This window comes from Buteo buteo, chromosome 6 (assembly GCF_964188355.1).
Source record: "Buteo buteo chromosome 6, bButBut1.hap1.1, whole genome shotgun sequence".
In the NCBI taxonomy this organism is placed as follows: domain Eukaryota; kingdom Metazoa; phylum Chordata; class Aves; order Accipitriformes; family Accipitridae; genus Buteo; species Buteo buteo.
This window is the reverse complement of record NC_134176.1, coordinates 33,715,212-33,728,167: the sequence shown is the minus strand read 5'-3', so window position 1 is coordinate 33,728,167 and position 12,956 is coordinate 33,715,212. Positions and strand designations below refer to the sequence as shown.

At 40.4% G+C, this 12,956-nt stretch overlaps 1 protein-coding gene across 2 annotated transcripts; it reads left to right on the top strand.

Moving 5' to 3' along the window:
• The first annotated feature begins 2,470 nt into the window (after positions 1-2,470).
• ZNF770 (zinc finger protein 770) lies at positions 2,471-11,401 on the top strand. Of its 2 annotated transcripts, none has more exons than XM_075030366.1 (2): positions 2,471-2,597; positions 7,376-11,401. In XM_075030366.1, the coding sequence occupies exon 2, from the start codon at positions 7,518-7,520 to the stop codon at positions 9,708-9,710; it is 2,193 nt and encodes a 730-aa protein (XP_074886467.1). In that variant the 5' UTR covers positions 2,471-2,597; positions 7,376-7,517; the 3' UTR covers positions 9,711-11,401. The 2 variants fall into 2 exon arrangements, with proteins under 2 accessions (XP_074886467.1, XP_074886468.1); XM_075030367.1 differs by lacking the exon at positions 2,471-2,597 and adding an exon at positions 3,062-3,133.
• Positions 11,402-12,956: the final 1,555 nt, after the last annotated feature.

Sequence of the window (12,956 nt, the reverse complement as noted above, 5' to 3'; positions counted from 1 at the left end):
TCTTTCTCTTTGTTTCATTGCAAGTAGGAAGAGTTCTGCCCCATGAGTGAGGAGCATAGGACTGGGCAAGGGTGAGGTCTTCAGTGCAATTTAAGTGACGACTAGGTACCTACATCTTTTATTGGGGCTGTTTCGAGCAGCCTGCTAGCAATCTGAAGGTAACTTAAAAGCTCAAAACCAAACAAAATATCTCAGCAAAGAAATCTGGGTGAAAACTTTTCTCTGCACTGGTGTTGACACAAGACAAAATGTGGGCAGATCTTTTCTGAACTACTTTATGAGTAGCAGGGATTTGGATCATGCACATGTTGGAAAAGAAAGCTGAAATTTCACCCTGTAAGCTAAGTTCCTCACTGCCACCTGGGTCTCAGCTTTCTTCCAGCAAGCTTGTCCAAAGTTTTGAAACAGCCATGCTGTTGGGAGTTTCCTCAGCACACATGATTGCCTCTTGAATTCCCAATACGGCTGGAAGAGGGTACTCAACACACAAAGCAGAAAGACAATACAAATTACTGCAGCCACCTCATCTGCTGGAAACCGGAGAAATACGGTGGAGACATAGTGGCTGTTCTGTGCCAGTGCAGCTGCTCTCTAGGACAGTTTCTAGGGTACATCTCCCTATTACACCAAGGGGTCCAGCCTTCCACTGATTTAAATCCTTGATTTGTTGTCTGTTCTGTTCTGCCCTCTTCTTCCATTCCTCCTCCTAGGAGTCAGATCCTAACCTCATCCATTGCACAGAGGTGGAATCTCAGAAAAAGGACAGCTGAGAGGAAAGTAAGAGTGTGCTGGCACTCCTGTTTTTCTAAGAAATTAATGCTGCACATGGAAATAATTATTTTTATTTAATTCCAGTCTGTGTGAACAAAAGAAAGAAAATAAGCAAAGCTCTTAGAAAAATGCATCTATCTTAAAAAAATAAACCTTTAATAAAGTGTTATCTAATAGAATGGCTTATTTTGTCTTCAGTGTTGCAAATTCACTCACAAAGATGGTCTAATCAATTATCTGGTTTTTAAAAAGGTGGATTTTTGTTGGTTGTCTTTTTTTTTTTTTTTTTGAGAGGAAAGCATAAAAGACATCTACTGATCCTCTGCAACTCCTGGGCTAGGGCAGATTTCTAGGAAAAAAAAAAGAAAAAAAGATCTACAGCCTGTCTTTATGTGAAAAATTTGATAAGGGGTTTAAGATTTGACTAACAGAGTCCATACTGAGCTGTACGCACAGGTGGCTGAGTCAAAACCCTGGTGACTAGGAATTCTCTGTCCCAATGGGGCTACAACCTCACCAGCCTCATCCATGTCCTTCTGTTTTATTAACAGACTTTCACGGTGAATCTCTTACACTTTGCTCTGACATCTGCATGTTCTTTTATGAGGTAGAATCACAGACTCATAGACTGGTTTGGGTTGGAAGGGACCTTAAAGATCATCTAGTTCCAACCCCCCTGCCACGGGCAGGGACACCTCCCACTAGACCAGGCTGCTCAAAGCCCCATCCAACCTGGCCTTGAACACTGCCAGGGATGGGGCATCCACAACCACCCTGGGCAACCTGTTCCAGTGCCCCAACACCCTCACAGTGAAGAATTTTTTCCTTACGTCTAACCTAAATCTACCCTCTTTCAGTTTAAAGCCATTACCCCTCATCCTATCACTACATGCCCTTGTAGAAAGTCCCTCCCCATCTTTCCCGTAGGTCCCTTTAGGTACTGGCAGGCTGCGGTAAGGTCTCCCTGGAGCCTTCTCTTCTCCAGGCTGAACAACCCCAACTCTCTCAGCCTGTCCTCACAGGGGAGGTGCTCCAGCCCCCTGACCATTTTCATGGCCTCCTCCGGGCTCGCTCCAACTGGTCCATGTCCTTGTGCCGGGCACCCCAGAACTGGACGCAGGGCTCAACCGTAAATGGTTTCTGTCTCTTTGTGGATGTTTTCAGCCCTTTGCCGGCTGTTCCTCTGAGGTAACCTCATCCAAGCTGCGCTCCCCGAGAGGGCTCCAGCTACTGCGGGGATCCCGGTCCGTCCTTCAGCCCATGAGCTCCTGCGCTCCTTTGATCCCTCCCTCCTGCAGAGGAGGCAAAACTCTGCAAAACTGTTACTTTTGTGTGCACCTGTTACTGAAGGTCTTTTTAGACTTCCCAGCCAAACGTCTCTTTTCCCCTTCTCTTCCAGGCACCACTTCCCGGCCTTTGAGGCCGGCGGGTTTGGCCTTACGGTGCAAGAGCGTGAGGGCGCCAGCACGCTTCAGTTGCAACCCCCAAAACCACCGGGAGTCCGCCACTTGCGTTCGGGATGCTGAAGGAGAAACCGTGCCTTATTTGCCGGGAACAACGTGCCACCAGCGACTGATAATTCACCGGCAGGGCCTGGGGGCATTTTCTGCCCGGACAGAAATAAAGCCGGGGGCACACTCCCCGTCCCCCGGCCCGGCCCGGCCCGGCGCCTCAGAGCGGCGGAAGGCGGGGCCGGATTGCGCGGGGGAACGGAAAGCTCCGGCCCGGGTTTCCCGGCGTCCCGGTGCCATCCGGGGGGAAGAGTTTAGGCGGCCGCAACCCCGGGAGGGATGAGGAAGGCGGAGGCGCGGTAGCTGCTTCTCCAGGTCGCTCCCTTCTTCGCCCCCGGTTCCCCGCTTGCCGCCCTTCCCCTCGGCCGGCGGTCAGCGCCGCTGCGGCCTCCGCGGCGGCCCCGGGGCGCTGGGCCGGTGACGGCCGCGGCGCCGCCGGCCGCCAGCGCGGCGCGTCGGGGCAGAGCCGAGCCCCTGTGGGCAGCGCCGGCGCGGGTGCCGTGCCGTGCCGTGCCGTGCCGTGCCGTGCCGTGCCGTGCCGTGCCGTGCCGTGCCCCGCGGCGGGCTGGGGGAGCCGCGGCGGGGGCGGGCGGGCGCGGGCCGGGCCGGCGGGGAGCCCGCTCCCCGCTGCGGGAAAGCCGCCGGCGGTTTTGCGCGTCCGTTCGCGGTCTGGTGTCCGTCCGGAAGAGCCGCCTCGCTAGCTGCTTGCTAGTTAGTGACTGGATCTAAGCGTGTCCTGCTGGGGGCTGCGGTGGGGTCGGTCTGGGGCCCCTTCGGCGGAACTTTCACGCGCCTTCTGTTTCGCCTCAGAAAGTGTCTTGGAAAATACGTGGAAGACGGGAGCGTGAGAGGTGCGTGGCGTTATTCGGATGCCCCGTGCCGGTGAAGGTCACCTGCCGGGTGTGAGGCGTTCCCCCGCCGCAGCGGTCTCCGCTCCTCCCGAGGGAGAGCTGGCGGGGAGCGCCGCGCGTTTGTCTCGGCGCTCGGGTCCCTGCGCCTGTTGCGCGCCGTGCGTTTCGTAAACCGGCAGCCAGATCTTCACTTGTCTGTTCTGTAGTTAGTGTTACAGGAGACACCTTACGTTTAGTCGCACGTGTATTATTATTGGGTCTGGGAAGCTATAAGCATTAGCTTATCTCAAGGATCTGAGGATACACTAATGATTGTGCGGAAGAATCCTTCAGTGGTAAATTTGGAAATATACTGAATTTTCAATTCTTAAGTGGCTTGTTTTGAATTATACTAATGAGTCATAGGAAAGCAAGCCAGAATATTTAGCTTGTATGGGGTCAACTCTATGGGTGTGGGAATTTGAGAGATGTTTGCACAACCTTTTTTGGAGACCTCTGCTGTTGGAGGCAGAGCGACTTCCCCACGCAACTTATTTGTATGCTATTGAGGAAAAACTTTGCAACTGTAAGGACAATAATGTACTTGAATCCTCTCTATAATTTGAAGCCATTTGTACTCACAACTGTAAGTGGCTTGGGGATCAGCTTACTTCCATTTTCTTGAAAGCTGGCTTTTATGTTTTGTTTTGTTTGGGGTTTTTTTTTGTTTTTCTTTTTAATCAGGTCTCCTCTTTTTTAACTTAAACATTCCCAGTTACTTCAGTCTTTTCCTGTATATTATGCATTTAAGCTCTGATCATTCTTGATCCTCTTCTCTGAATTCATTCCAATTAGTTCCTATGCTTGAATCAATTTGAAGGGCAGTATTCAAAACTGGATAGAGTACTTCAGCTGAATTCTAAACAGTAGTGAGTAGTATGGAAGATTTATGTGCTAGCAAAGCTTTACTTCTGTTTACATATCCTGGTACGGATGGCATGCTGTTGGCATATTCAGCTTCTGTTCCAACTTAGACTCCAGGTCTTTTCTGCACAACTATAACCTAGTAAGTTGTTCCACTTCCAGTTGATTATTCTTGCCTAAATTGAAGATCTTGCATTTCTTCTTATTGAAGTGCCCTTCCCGTTTTGTTTTTTGTTGTTTTTTTTTTTTAAAAAAAAAAACCTTCTCTAATTAATAAAGACTGGATTAGAATTCAGAATTTTCTTCCATCATGTTTTCATTTTGTTGCAGCTTGCTGCCATCTGTAATATTAATAAACATAATCTTAATCATTAAATAACACTAGACTTAAGAGGGTTCTCAGTGGACCTTCAACAGCCTACGTTACTTCTTGATTTTATTTTTCTGCATGACCTTGAGCCAAGATGAAAAGTAGGGTCAATTTAATATTAAATTGGACCTATGCCACAAACTAAATCCTTATCACATAGGGAAGTACATTTTTCTGACTCTAATTAGGACATGCCTGTGTACTTCCAAAGCTGGCAGGAGACAATATTCCAAGCCTGTCTTTTGCTCTTTGATCTTTAGCAGCAGCATGTTTATTCCTTAGATGTGCAAGGCACAGAGCACCCTGAAATAGATGTGGAGAAGTCTGTCCTTAGTAAATAGGATTTGAAAATATATTTGGGCCACACAGTAATGCCTATCTTGGCTCTTTCTCCTTCCCCTGTGTCCCCTAAGTTTACCTCATCTGAGCCTTTAGTCTTTCACAGGGCAAGAAGACCACAGCAAGAAGCTCTACTGTGATTTTGACACCTTGTACTACAGAGCATTTTCCTCATTCACCAGATAGAATCTCTAAAAAATTTATAAGCTCAATGCAAAATCCCTTGTGTAATATGCCACAGCTGTCTCTTACTCTGGACTTTTTTTCTTTGCATGTCACTATACTGTTTGAGCACTTGCCTGATGCGTAAATTAGATCTGTATGACAGTATGTTAACTAAAATTCATCAGTCCTTACAGTTCTTTCTCAGGAGGTTTTCCTTCCCTGCTAATGGAGGCTGCCTTGAGCTGTACAGAAGAACAACTGGGAGGAAAAGGGGGTCTCCTAAAGTGTTGTGTTTTCTTGCATCTTCAGAACAAGACTGAAACCCAGTAGCTGTTAAAATTCTATGGGAAAAGAGACTAGGAAAGGAAAAGTTGACTTTCTCAACTGCTTCATAGCATTGATAAATCCTATCTTGAACTATTTCAGTGAGATTAGGTAACTCCTCAATGTAGTGACAACTGCATCTAAGGCGTACATCCAAATGTTATTTAATAAGGTCCATAATTATCTAGGAACATATCTGTTAGAGGTGGAACAATCCCAACAGATGACCAGGTTTCCTTTCACTAAGCTTAAGAAAAATCTTGATTCACCAGACATTTTCAGTCTTTTGTGCATGTGTCTTGAATCTTATCGTAACTTGCTTTAAATTGCAGTAGGCTTTCATTCTTTGAAAAGACTCTGAATGGACTTTTCAGCTATTTCTGAATTTTTAAAAACTAGGGACACTAACTCTTTGTGAAGACAGGGCTTTTGGAGACACTGAATAAATGAATTTTTTATTCTGCTAGTACGTAGAAAGAATGTACAACTTGTGAGTTGTAGTGTCAAAATACCACAAATTATAGTTAGTAGAAGTGTCTTGTGTATCTCGAAGTTATTACAAGTCCTAACTATTATGCTGTTGCTTTAAAGTTTGCTCCCTCCATCCCTTTTCTTTTTTATAAAGGGATATAGGTAATACCATACCAGAGGTATTTTTATTGTGTTGTTTGTACTACTCTTGTGGACTGGAATACTTAATCTGTTTTAGATGCTGCAATTTAGGAAGGATGTGACCAACTGAAATTAGTCCCGAGATGATTAAAAAGACCAATTTTTTTGTTCTTTTTTTCTTTTTTTAGTGGACCTAAAAGCAATATTTAGAAAAACCAGAATTTTCCTAGTTTAAAAAAAAGAAAAAAAAAGAAGAGAGAAAGGAGACTTTGAATACATGAAGCTGTGGCAGAGAATGCTTTTTAGTTGTTTTATGGGTTCACAGGGGGAAGGATAATGAAAATAACTTTGTAGTAAAGAAAGGCTCAGCTGAGTGCAAAGAAAAGCTTCATGAGAGGGTGATGCATTGGAGCAGGAGCCCTGCTGAGGTTAAGGAACCTCCTTCAAGGGAAGTTAAGACCACTTTGGAGGCTGTCTAGACATGAGCTGGCCTCACAGTGGAAGGCTTGGACTAAATGGTTGCCTGAGGTGCTTTCTAGCTGTTCCTATGAATATGTTAATAACTTGTTATGCACTCAGGTACTTGTGAAGTTATTGTTTCTTGTTTGTAAGTCATGCCTTAGCTGAGACACAGTAGCTTGCCCAAGTGTGTTCCATCTGTTGAAAATTCAAGGAAAATTAAAACTGACTATTTCATGATTTTGGTTTAGACTAAAACATTAGTTATGATGAATTATGATAATGACCTTTATATTTATCATGACTTATACGCATGGTTATACGGTGCATATGGTATATATGGTACACACATGATTAGCTATCGCAACTCTGATATTCTAGCTCTGTGGTGAGACAGTGAACATAGCCTGTGTTCATCCTTGTTTTGGGGCTTATCCTTGTTCTGGTTGTAGTTTATGGTTAGTGTGTTGCTCTTGCTGAATGGTTCTGGTGTTTGCTGTTATGAGATAAAGCAAAAATGATTACACTACTGGATACAGTTGATAAGATGCAGAAATGTGATTAGTAACTTTTAACAATACATTGAAACTAAGTATTTTTACTTCTCCCTAACACTGCATTCATTTAATTTTTATTTCTGAAGCCCAAGAATCCCAAGTTCTTCTCTTTTTCTCTCATCTTCATAAATATTGTATCTGGGAGTTAGAATTACTGCTGTAGGGGAGAAATTTACTACAATAAGTTCTTGTGGGTTTTTTTAAGAATATGCTTTATTTGTAAATAACTCAAACTATCATAATGTAGCTGAACAGTATATTATTTGGAAGTATAGCTGCATTTACAGCACAGATGACTTAAACTTGTTTGTTTCTTCTGGAAAGTAGTCTAGTTTTTTTGTATCGTGCAACATAATGAGTGATTACTCTGTTACAAGGAAAGCATTTTAAGCTAAGTTATATCAAGAGTATTCTAATCTAGATGCTTTTGGTCTCTTATGTAGAAAACAAGAGACAAACTTAGGCTATTATGTATTAATATAGGCTAAAATAATACTCTCTTTCTTATTTTAGGGACCTGTGGGATTTAAGAATATCTCTCCTAAGAAAATTTGCTGCTTCTACAGCCTTCCATCTTAGTGTACAATTGATGACTTCACTTGAAATGCCTATCTGAAGAAACTAACAGTAGGCAAAGTGTAATTGCTTTATAAAAATGTTAAAAGTTCAGCAGTGTGTAACAGCTGACAGGATACCCAAAAAAAAGCCATATATTTGTGACATTTGCTATAAACAGTTTGAAACTCCATCAAAATTAGCTAGGCATTATCTGATACATACTGGTCAAAAGCCATTTGAATGTCATGTATGCCATAAAACATTTAGGCAGCTGGTCCACCTGGAGAGGCATCAGTTAACCCATAATCTGCCTTTTAAGTGTATTGTTTGTTACAGAAACTTCAAAAACTTAATCACTTTCTTAAAGCATCAGCAGCTTCATAATGAAAATTATCAGAATGATACCAAGCAAGCAGAAAACTCTGTGAATTCTGAGCAAGACAGAGTCACTTGTGGCATATTTCGATGTTCCATGTGCTGGAAATCTTTTACAACTGAAGAGAGGTGGATGTTGCACCAGTGTTTGAAGGCAGATAGCCTACATGGTGCCAGAAGGAGAAAGCAAACTCATGCTTGTGAATCGTGTAACAAGACATTTCCATCAAGATCTAAGCTAGAAAGACACTTCCTTATTCACACTGGCCAGAAACCTTTTAAGTGTTCTTCATGTGGTAAATCTTTCAGACAGTCAACACACTTGAAAATCCATCAGCTCACACACACAGAAGAAAGGCCTTTTCAGTGCTGCTTTTGTCAGAAGCGGTTTAAAATACAGAGCAAACTCATGAAGCACAAACAGCTCCATGCCAGAAATAAGACTCTACCCAATATTATGTACAAAGCAAAGACTCTTAAATATCCCAGACCACGCAACCTGTTGGAAGGAAAAAGGGATAGTTTTGAGAATGCTGCCACTTACGAGTCACAGGAGAATGACCCATGTGATGTTCACTCAATTTATATTGTACCCTTTCAGTGCCCAGCTTGTGAGCAGTGTTTTGAAACGGAGCAGGTTCTAAATTTGCACAAATGTTCTTATCTGAGGGATGACAAAAGTTCAAAGAATGGTACAACAGCATGCAGCCATGCAGTCAGCGTGAAAAATAAGATCCTGATGAAGCTGAAGCATACTGGAGGAAAGGCAACAGATTTTTCTCTGACTGACAGAAAAAAAAAAAAATCAGGTCACTTTAAAAGTCCTGACCTGGTTGCAGCTAGAGATCAGTGTTCTGATCAGCACGCTTCCACTAAACCTTTCAAGGATTGCCATAGCAAGCTTGCCATGCACAAGGCACTTAGTAATCGGATGAAAAGAATGTTTACTGTGCCATTACGTTGGCAAGAGCGCCTGCAACCTCACGACTTTGGAATTAATTTAAAAGGTATGCTTACTGGTGAAAGCATGTTAAACATCAATGATTCACCGGATAATAAAGATGATGCTTTTTATGGTTCATCAGATGATGGTTTCTTTGATAATCCAGAAGTACTTCACTGTGCTTTTTCAGCTTCTGCTAAAAATACACATAACAGACACAAAGTGTGTAAATGTGACAGATGTGAAAAAATCTTTCCGTCTTCCTCCAAACTTCAAAGACATTACCTTATACACACGGGACAGAAGCCCTTTGGCTGTAATGTTTGTGGGAAGACATTTAGACAGTCAGCTCACTTAAAAAGACATCAGCTCACCCATACTGAAAAGAGACCCTGTAAAAGCCCCGTTTGCCAGGTAGAATTTGAAAACCTGAACAAACTTTTCAATCATCAGGGAGATCACATTGAATTTAAGTCTTCTCAGCCCGTGGGTTATTCAGGTTATTCTCAAACACCTTCACAGGCATCTGGCTTTCAAGAATTTGAGCTGATTCAGTCAAACCAAGCAGCTGAAATCAAAGTTGAAATCGAGTCAGGGGACTTTGTTCTTGACACCAGCAGTAGAAACACACAGCCATATTTGTGTAGTAAATTGTTGGGAACAGAGCAAAGCTGTTACAGCTGTTGGCATGATTTTTCTGAATGTACTGAAAAAAGTGAAGTTGTTAACAAATTGTATCAATGCAGTATCTGCTTTAAAACTTTTAAATCACCTTCTAAGCTTGAAAGACATTACCTAATGCATGCTGGACAGAAGCCGTTTGAATGTTTAGTTTGTGGTAAAAATTTCAGACAGGCCCCACATTTGAAAAGACATCACCTTATTCACTTCAAAGAGAGCTTAAAGCTGAGTACCACTGAGCAACAACCAGAGAATATATTGTTTTTATCAAAACTGGATAATGTCCTATGAAATTCTATATTAAAATTTTCGGTTGCATAATTACTAAAAGGCTTATGTTACACCTAACAATTGACTGAAGGGGATTATCTCTTTCTATTATGGAGATGACCTGAAGAGTTCATTTACTGTCTTCAGAACTGTCTACTTGATATAATTTGTGATGAATGTGAGAAGATGTTTAAAACAAAACAAAAAAGCAACAAAAAAAGCCACTTTGCATTTTTTTTCTAAATTAATTTATAAATGCATATTCTTACTGTCTTAATAGTGTTGCAGCAATCTGTAATGCTCCCTGAATCGGATATTTTAAGTTCTATGTTTTCCCATATAGTAATTTATGAAATTATGCTGTGCAATGATAACTATCAGAAAAGTAAAGATAAAAAGGTAATTTCCAGAATACAGAAAAAATGGTCCCTTTACTTTCTTCTGGCTCCCTATACCTTGCAAATAACAGACACTTACTGTATTTATTTCATACTTTTTAAAAAAAAGTAACTATTATTTTTAGATAAAAGGTGCAAAAAAGAAAGTAGAAAAAGGGGAAGAAGTTTAATGAGAAAAAATGTTGGTGTGGCATTATAGAACAGTTAATAGAAGAAATTTAACTGCTTTGAAGAAATTTAACTGCTTTGTAATGGGTTTGGAGATCTATGGATGAGGAACTAGATCTTTTCCCTTTTGATGATAAAGTACAAGTAGACATTGGTAAAATAGCAGGGTTTATAATCAATTAATCCATTTTACCACTTCATTATCTCTACTTCTTTGTATATCCCTTGCCTTTCCTAGCTTTTTTGGCCAATTCATACAATACCGAACTATTTTTCTGCAAGAAAAGAGGACAAGAAATTACCATTAACGTTACAAACGAGCTTACTATCTGTTCCAGTCTCCTTTCCTCCTAGCGTACATATTGCACCAGTAAAAGAAATGTTCTCTAGGATGTGATAATAACTCAGATGAGCAGTTTTGTCGGGAAGTCATGTTCTCATTACATTAAATATAACAGACTGAAAATGACTTTTAGCTCAAATTAAGTAATTCCGATTTTGTATTAATAGAATCTGTAGTTGCACTTTCTGGTAAGTAGAGAGCTTTGCCCATTGTGCCTGTGGGGCTGGCAAAATGTGTAAGTGCAGTGGAGCTTTATTTGTTATGAGCAAGAATGAAGTTTGTTTCTTTTTTTTTCCTCTGAAAAAAATACCTTTTAGGATATTTTCCTTTGTTATACAACTTCTGAATAGTTGAAACCTGAAGTTTTTAATCCTATTTCTAAATTAACATACCTGTAAGATACATGGCATTCTTTTCACTATTTAAATAGATCCATATTTATTTAAGTAAAATGGTTTTGATATTTGGCTTTTTTTTTTAATTTTTGAAGTGATTTATTTAGGTTTTGCTGTGAGCATTGTAGTATTTGGCATAAATGAAGTGAAAGGTGAAGGGACCTGTTATTCTTTCCCATTTTCAGAGAGAATAAAACCAGGCAAGATACTCAGTCTGTAGTTACTATGATTTTTGTATGACGGATGAATTCAGTATGTTAATAATGGCTATAGTTATATATTGAGATTTTTTTTCTCCCTATGTGAACTGTTTCATATTGAAAGACAGAATACTGTATAAAATGTTTTGAAAGTGTATTGTAGAGCTCTTTTAAAATACTTGTAATAAACTATTTTATTTATATTGTATTATATTATACTTCTATTGTATACTTTATGTGCAAACCAGAGTTTTGAAACTTTGTAACATTCAATGTGCAGAAAAGTTTAAGACTACATAACAAAATAACTAACTTTGCGTGTTAGAACAATAGGTTTTGTTTCAGATTTTTTTTGTTCTAGAAATAAAACAGAAATATGTTTAAAGATAATAAGAGCTTTCTTAAAGAGTCACAGTCATTTTAAAAATATGCTATGTTTGAGAGTAATGTTTAGAGAACACTAACCTTGGTATGTTTTGAAAATACCAATTTGAGTAAAATGAAGGGAAGGTAATACAGAAAGCTACTTTTCAGGGATGAATAGACATACATGGGAACTATTACTGTCTGATTAATTTGGAAACTAATGTAATCTTTGGGCTCCATGGGATTTCAGAAGGACAGTAAGGGCCACTTTGTTTATCCAGCTCTCTACCCCTTTATGAAAAGTTTTGTGTCAATATAAATTCATGATTTTAGGGGGATTATAGCATAAACTAGCTAGAAAGGGGTAAAGCAGTTTCTAAGAGTCAGGAGAAAAAAAATCTTAAGGTTGAAATCCTCTCTCTTTTGAAGTTAACAGTAAAATTCTCCAAGTACCTTTGAGAATTTGAATTAGAATGGTTTTCCTAGTGTTAACAATAACACCTAGTGTTGTTCATTAGAATGTTAGTAATTTTCCGTAACACTTGAAGGCAAGTTCAAGCCATCAATCTTTGAAGCGTCTGGTGGCAGAGACATTGCCTGTGGTTTTGCTAGAATGAGCTGATGGCTAATAGTAATAATCTCATAATACTGAAGTTGTGGATTTTTTTTTTTTAAGACTATATGCAGAACAAAAGCATATTGTAAACAGGAAAACAGTGGGTCTTCCTGTGTTAATACTGAGCTCCCCCCCCAAGGCAAACTTCTCAAACTGCGTGGATTCAGCTTTGAGGTAGTTCTATGTGGAATAAAAGAAGGGTCAAATATTTTAAAACAAGCAGGAAAAGGTAGAGGGTTTTTTTTTAAAGACAAAGTATGCAATACTAAATTCACCGGAACTGCAGTACTAACTGATTACATCGTCCATTTTCTGTCTAGGAAATGTGGCTATGGATAACTTTAAAATGTTTATGATTTTGATTGCTGTGCAATCTTTGCAATGTTTGCAGAAAGTAAAAACTTGCAAAATATATATATATGTAAGTATTCCTATATATGTCTAGGGAAAAATTCAAAAAGGAAAAACAACCATTATAAACCACAGAAAAACTGTTTAATCACTTTTGTCGCTCCTTCTCACTGAGTGTTTGGTTTCTTACTTGTCTGTGATCTGCTCTCGCTATTATACCCAGAGCCAACAAGCAAAGTTAGTGAGGCAAGTGGGAGATAGACACAAAAGAAACTTAACTGAAGTTAGTGAGACTTTAGGCTTCAAATTGAGAAGCTGGATCCAACATTTAGTTTTCCTGGCTGCCTTCTAGTATAAATGTAAAACTCAAAGTCATCTTGCAACAGCTCACTCGAGTAACACTTAGGTAAGTACAGTTGGATGACTCTTA

Coding starts and splice junctions, on each gene's coding strand:
- ZNF770 (XM_075030366.1), top strand. CDS start 7,518: ATGTTAAAAGTTCAGCAGTGTGTAACAGCTGACAGGATACCCAAAAAA.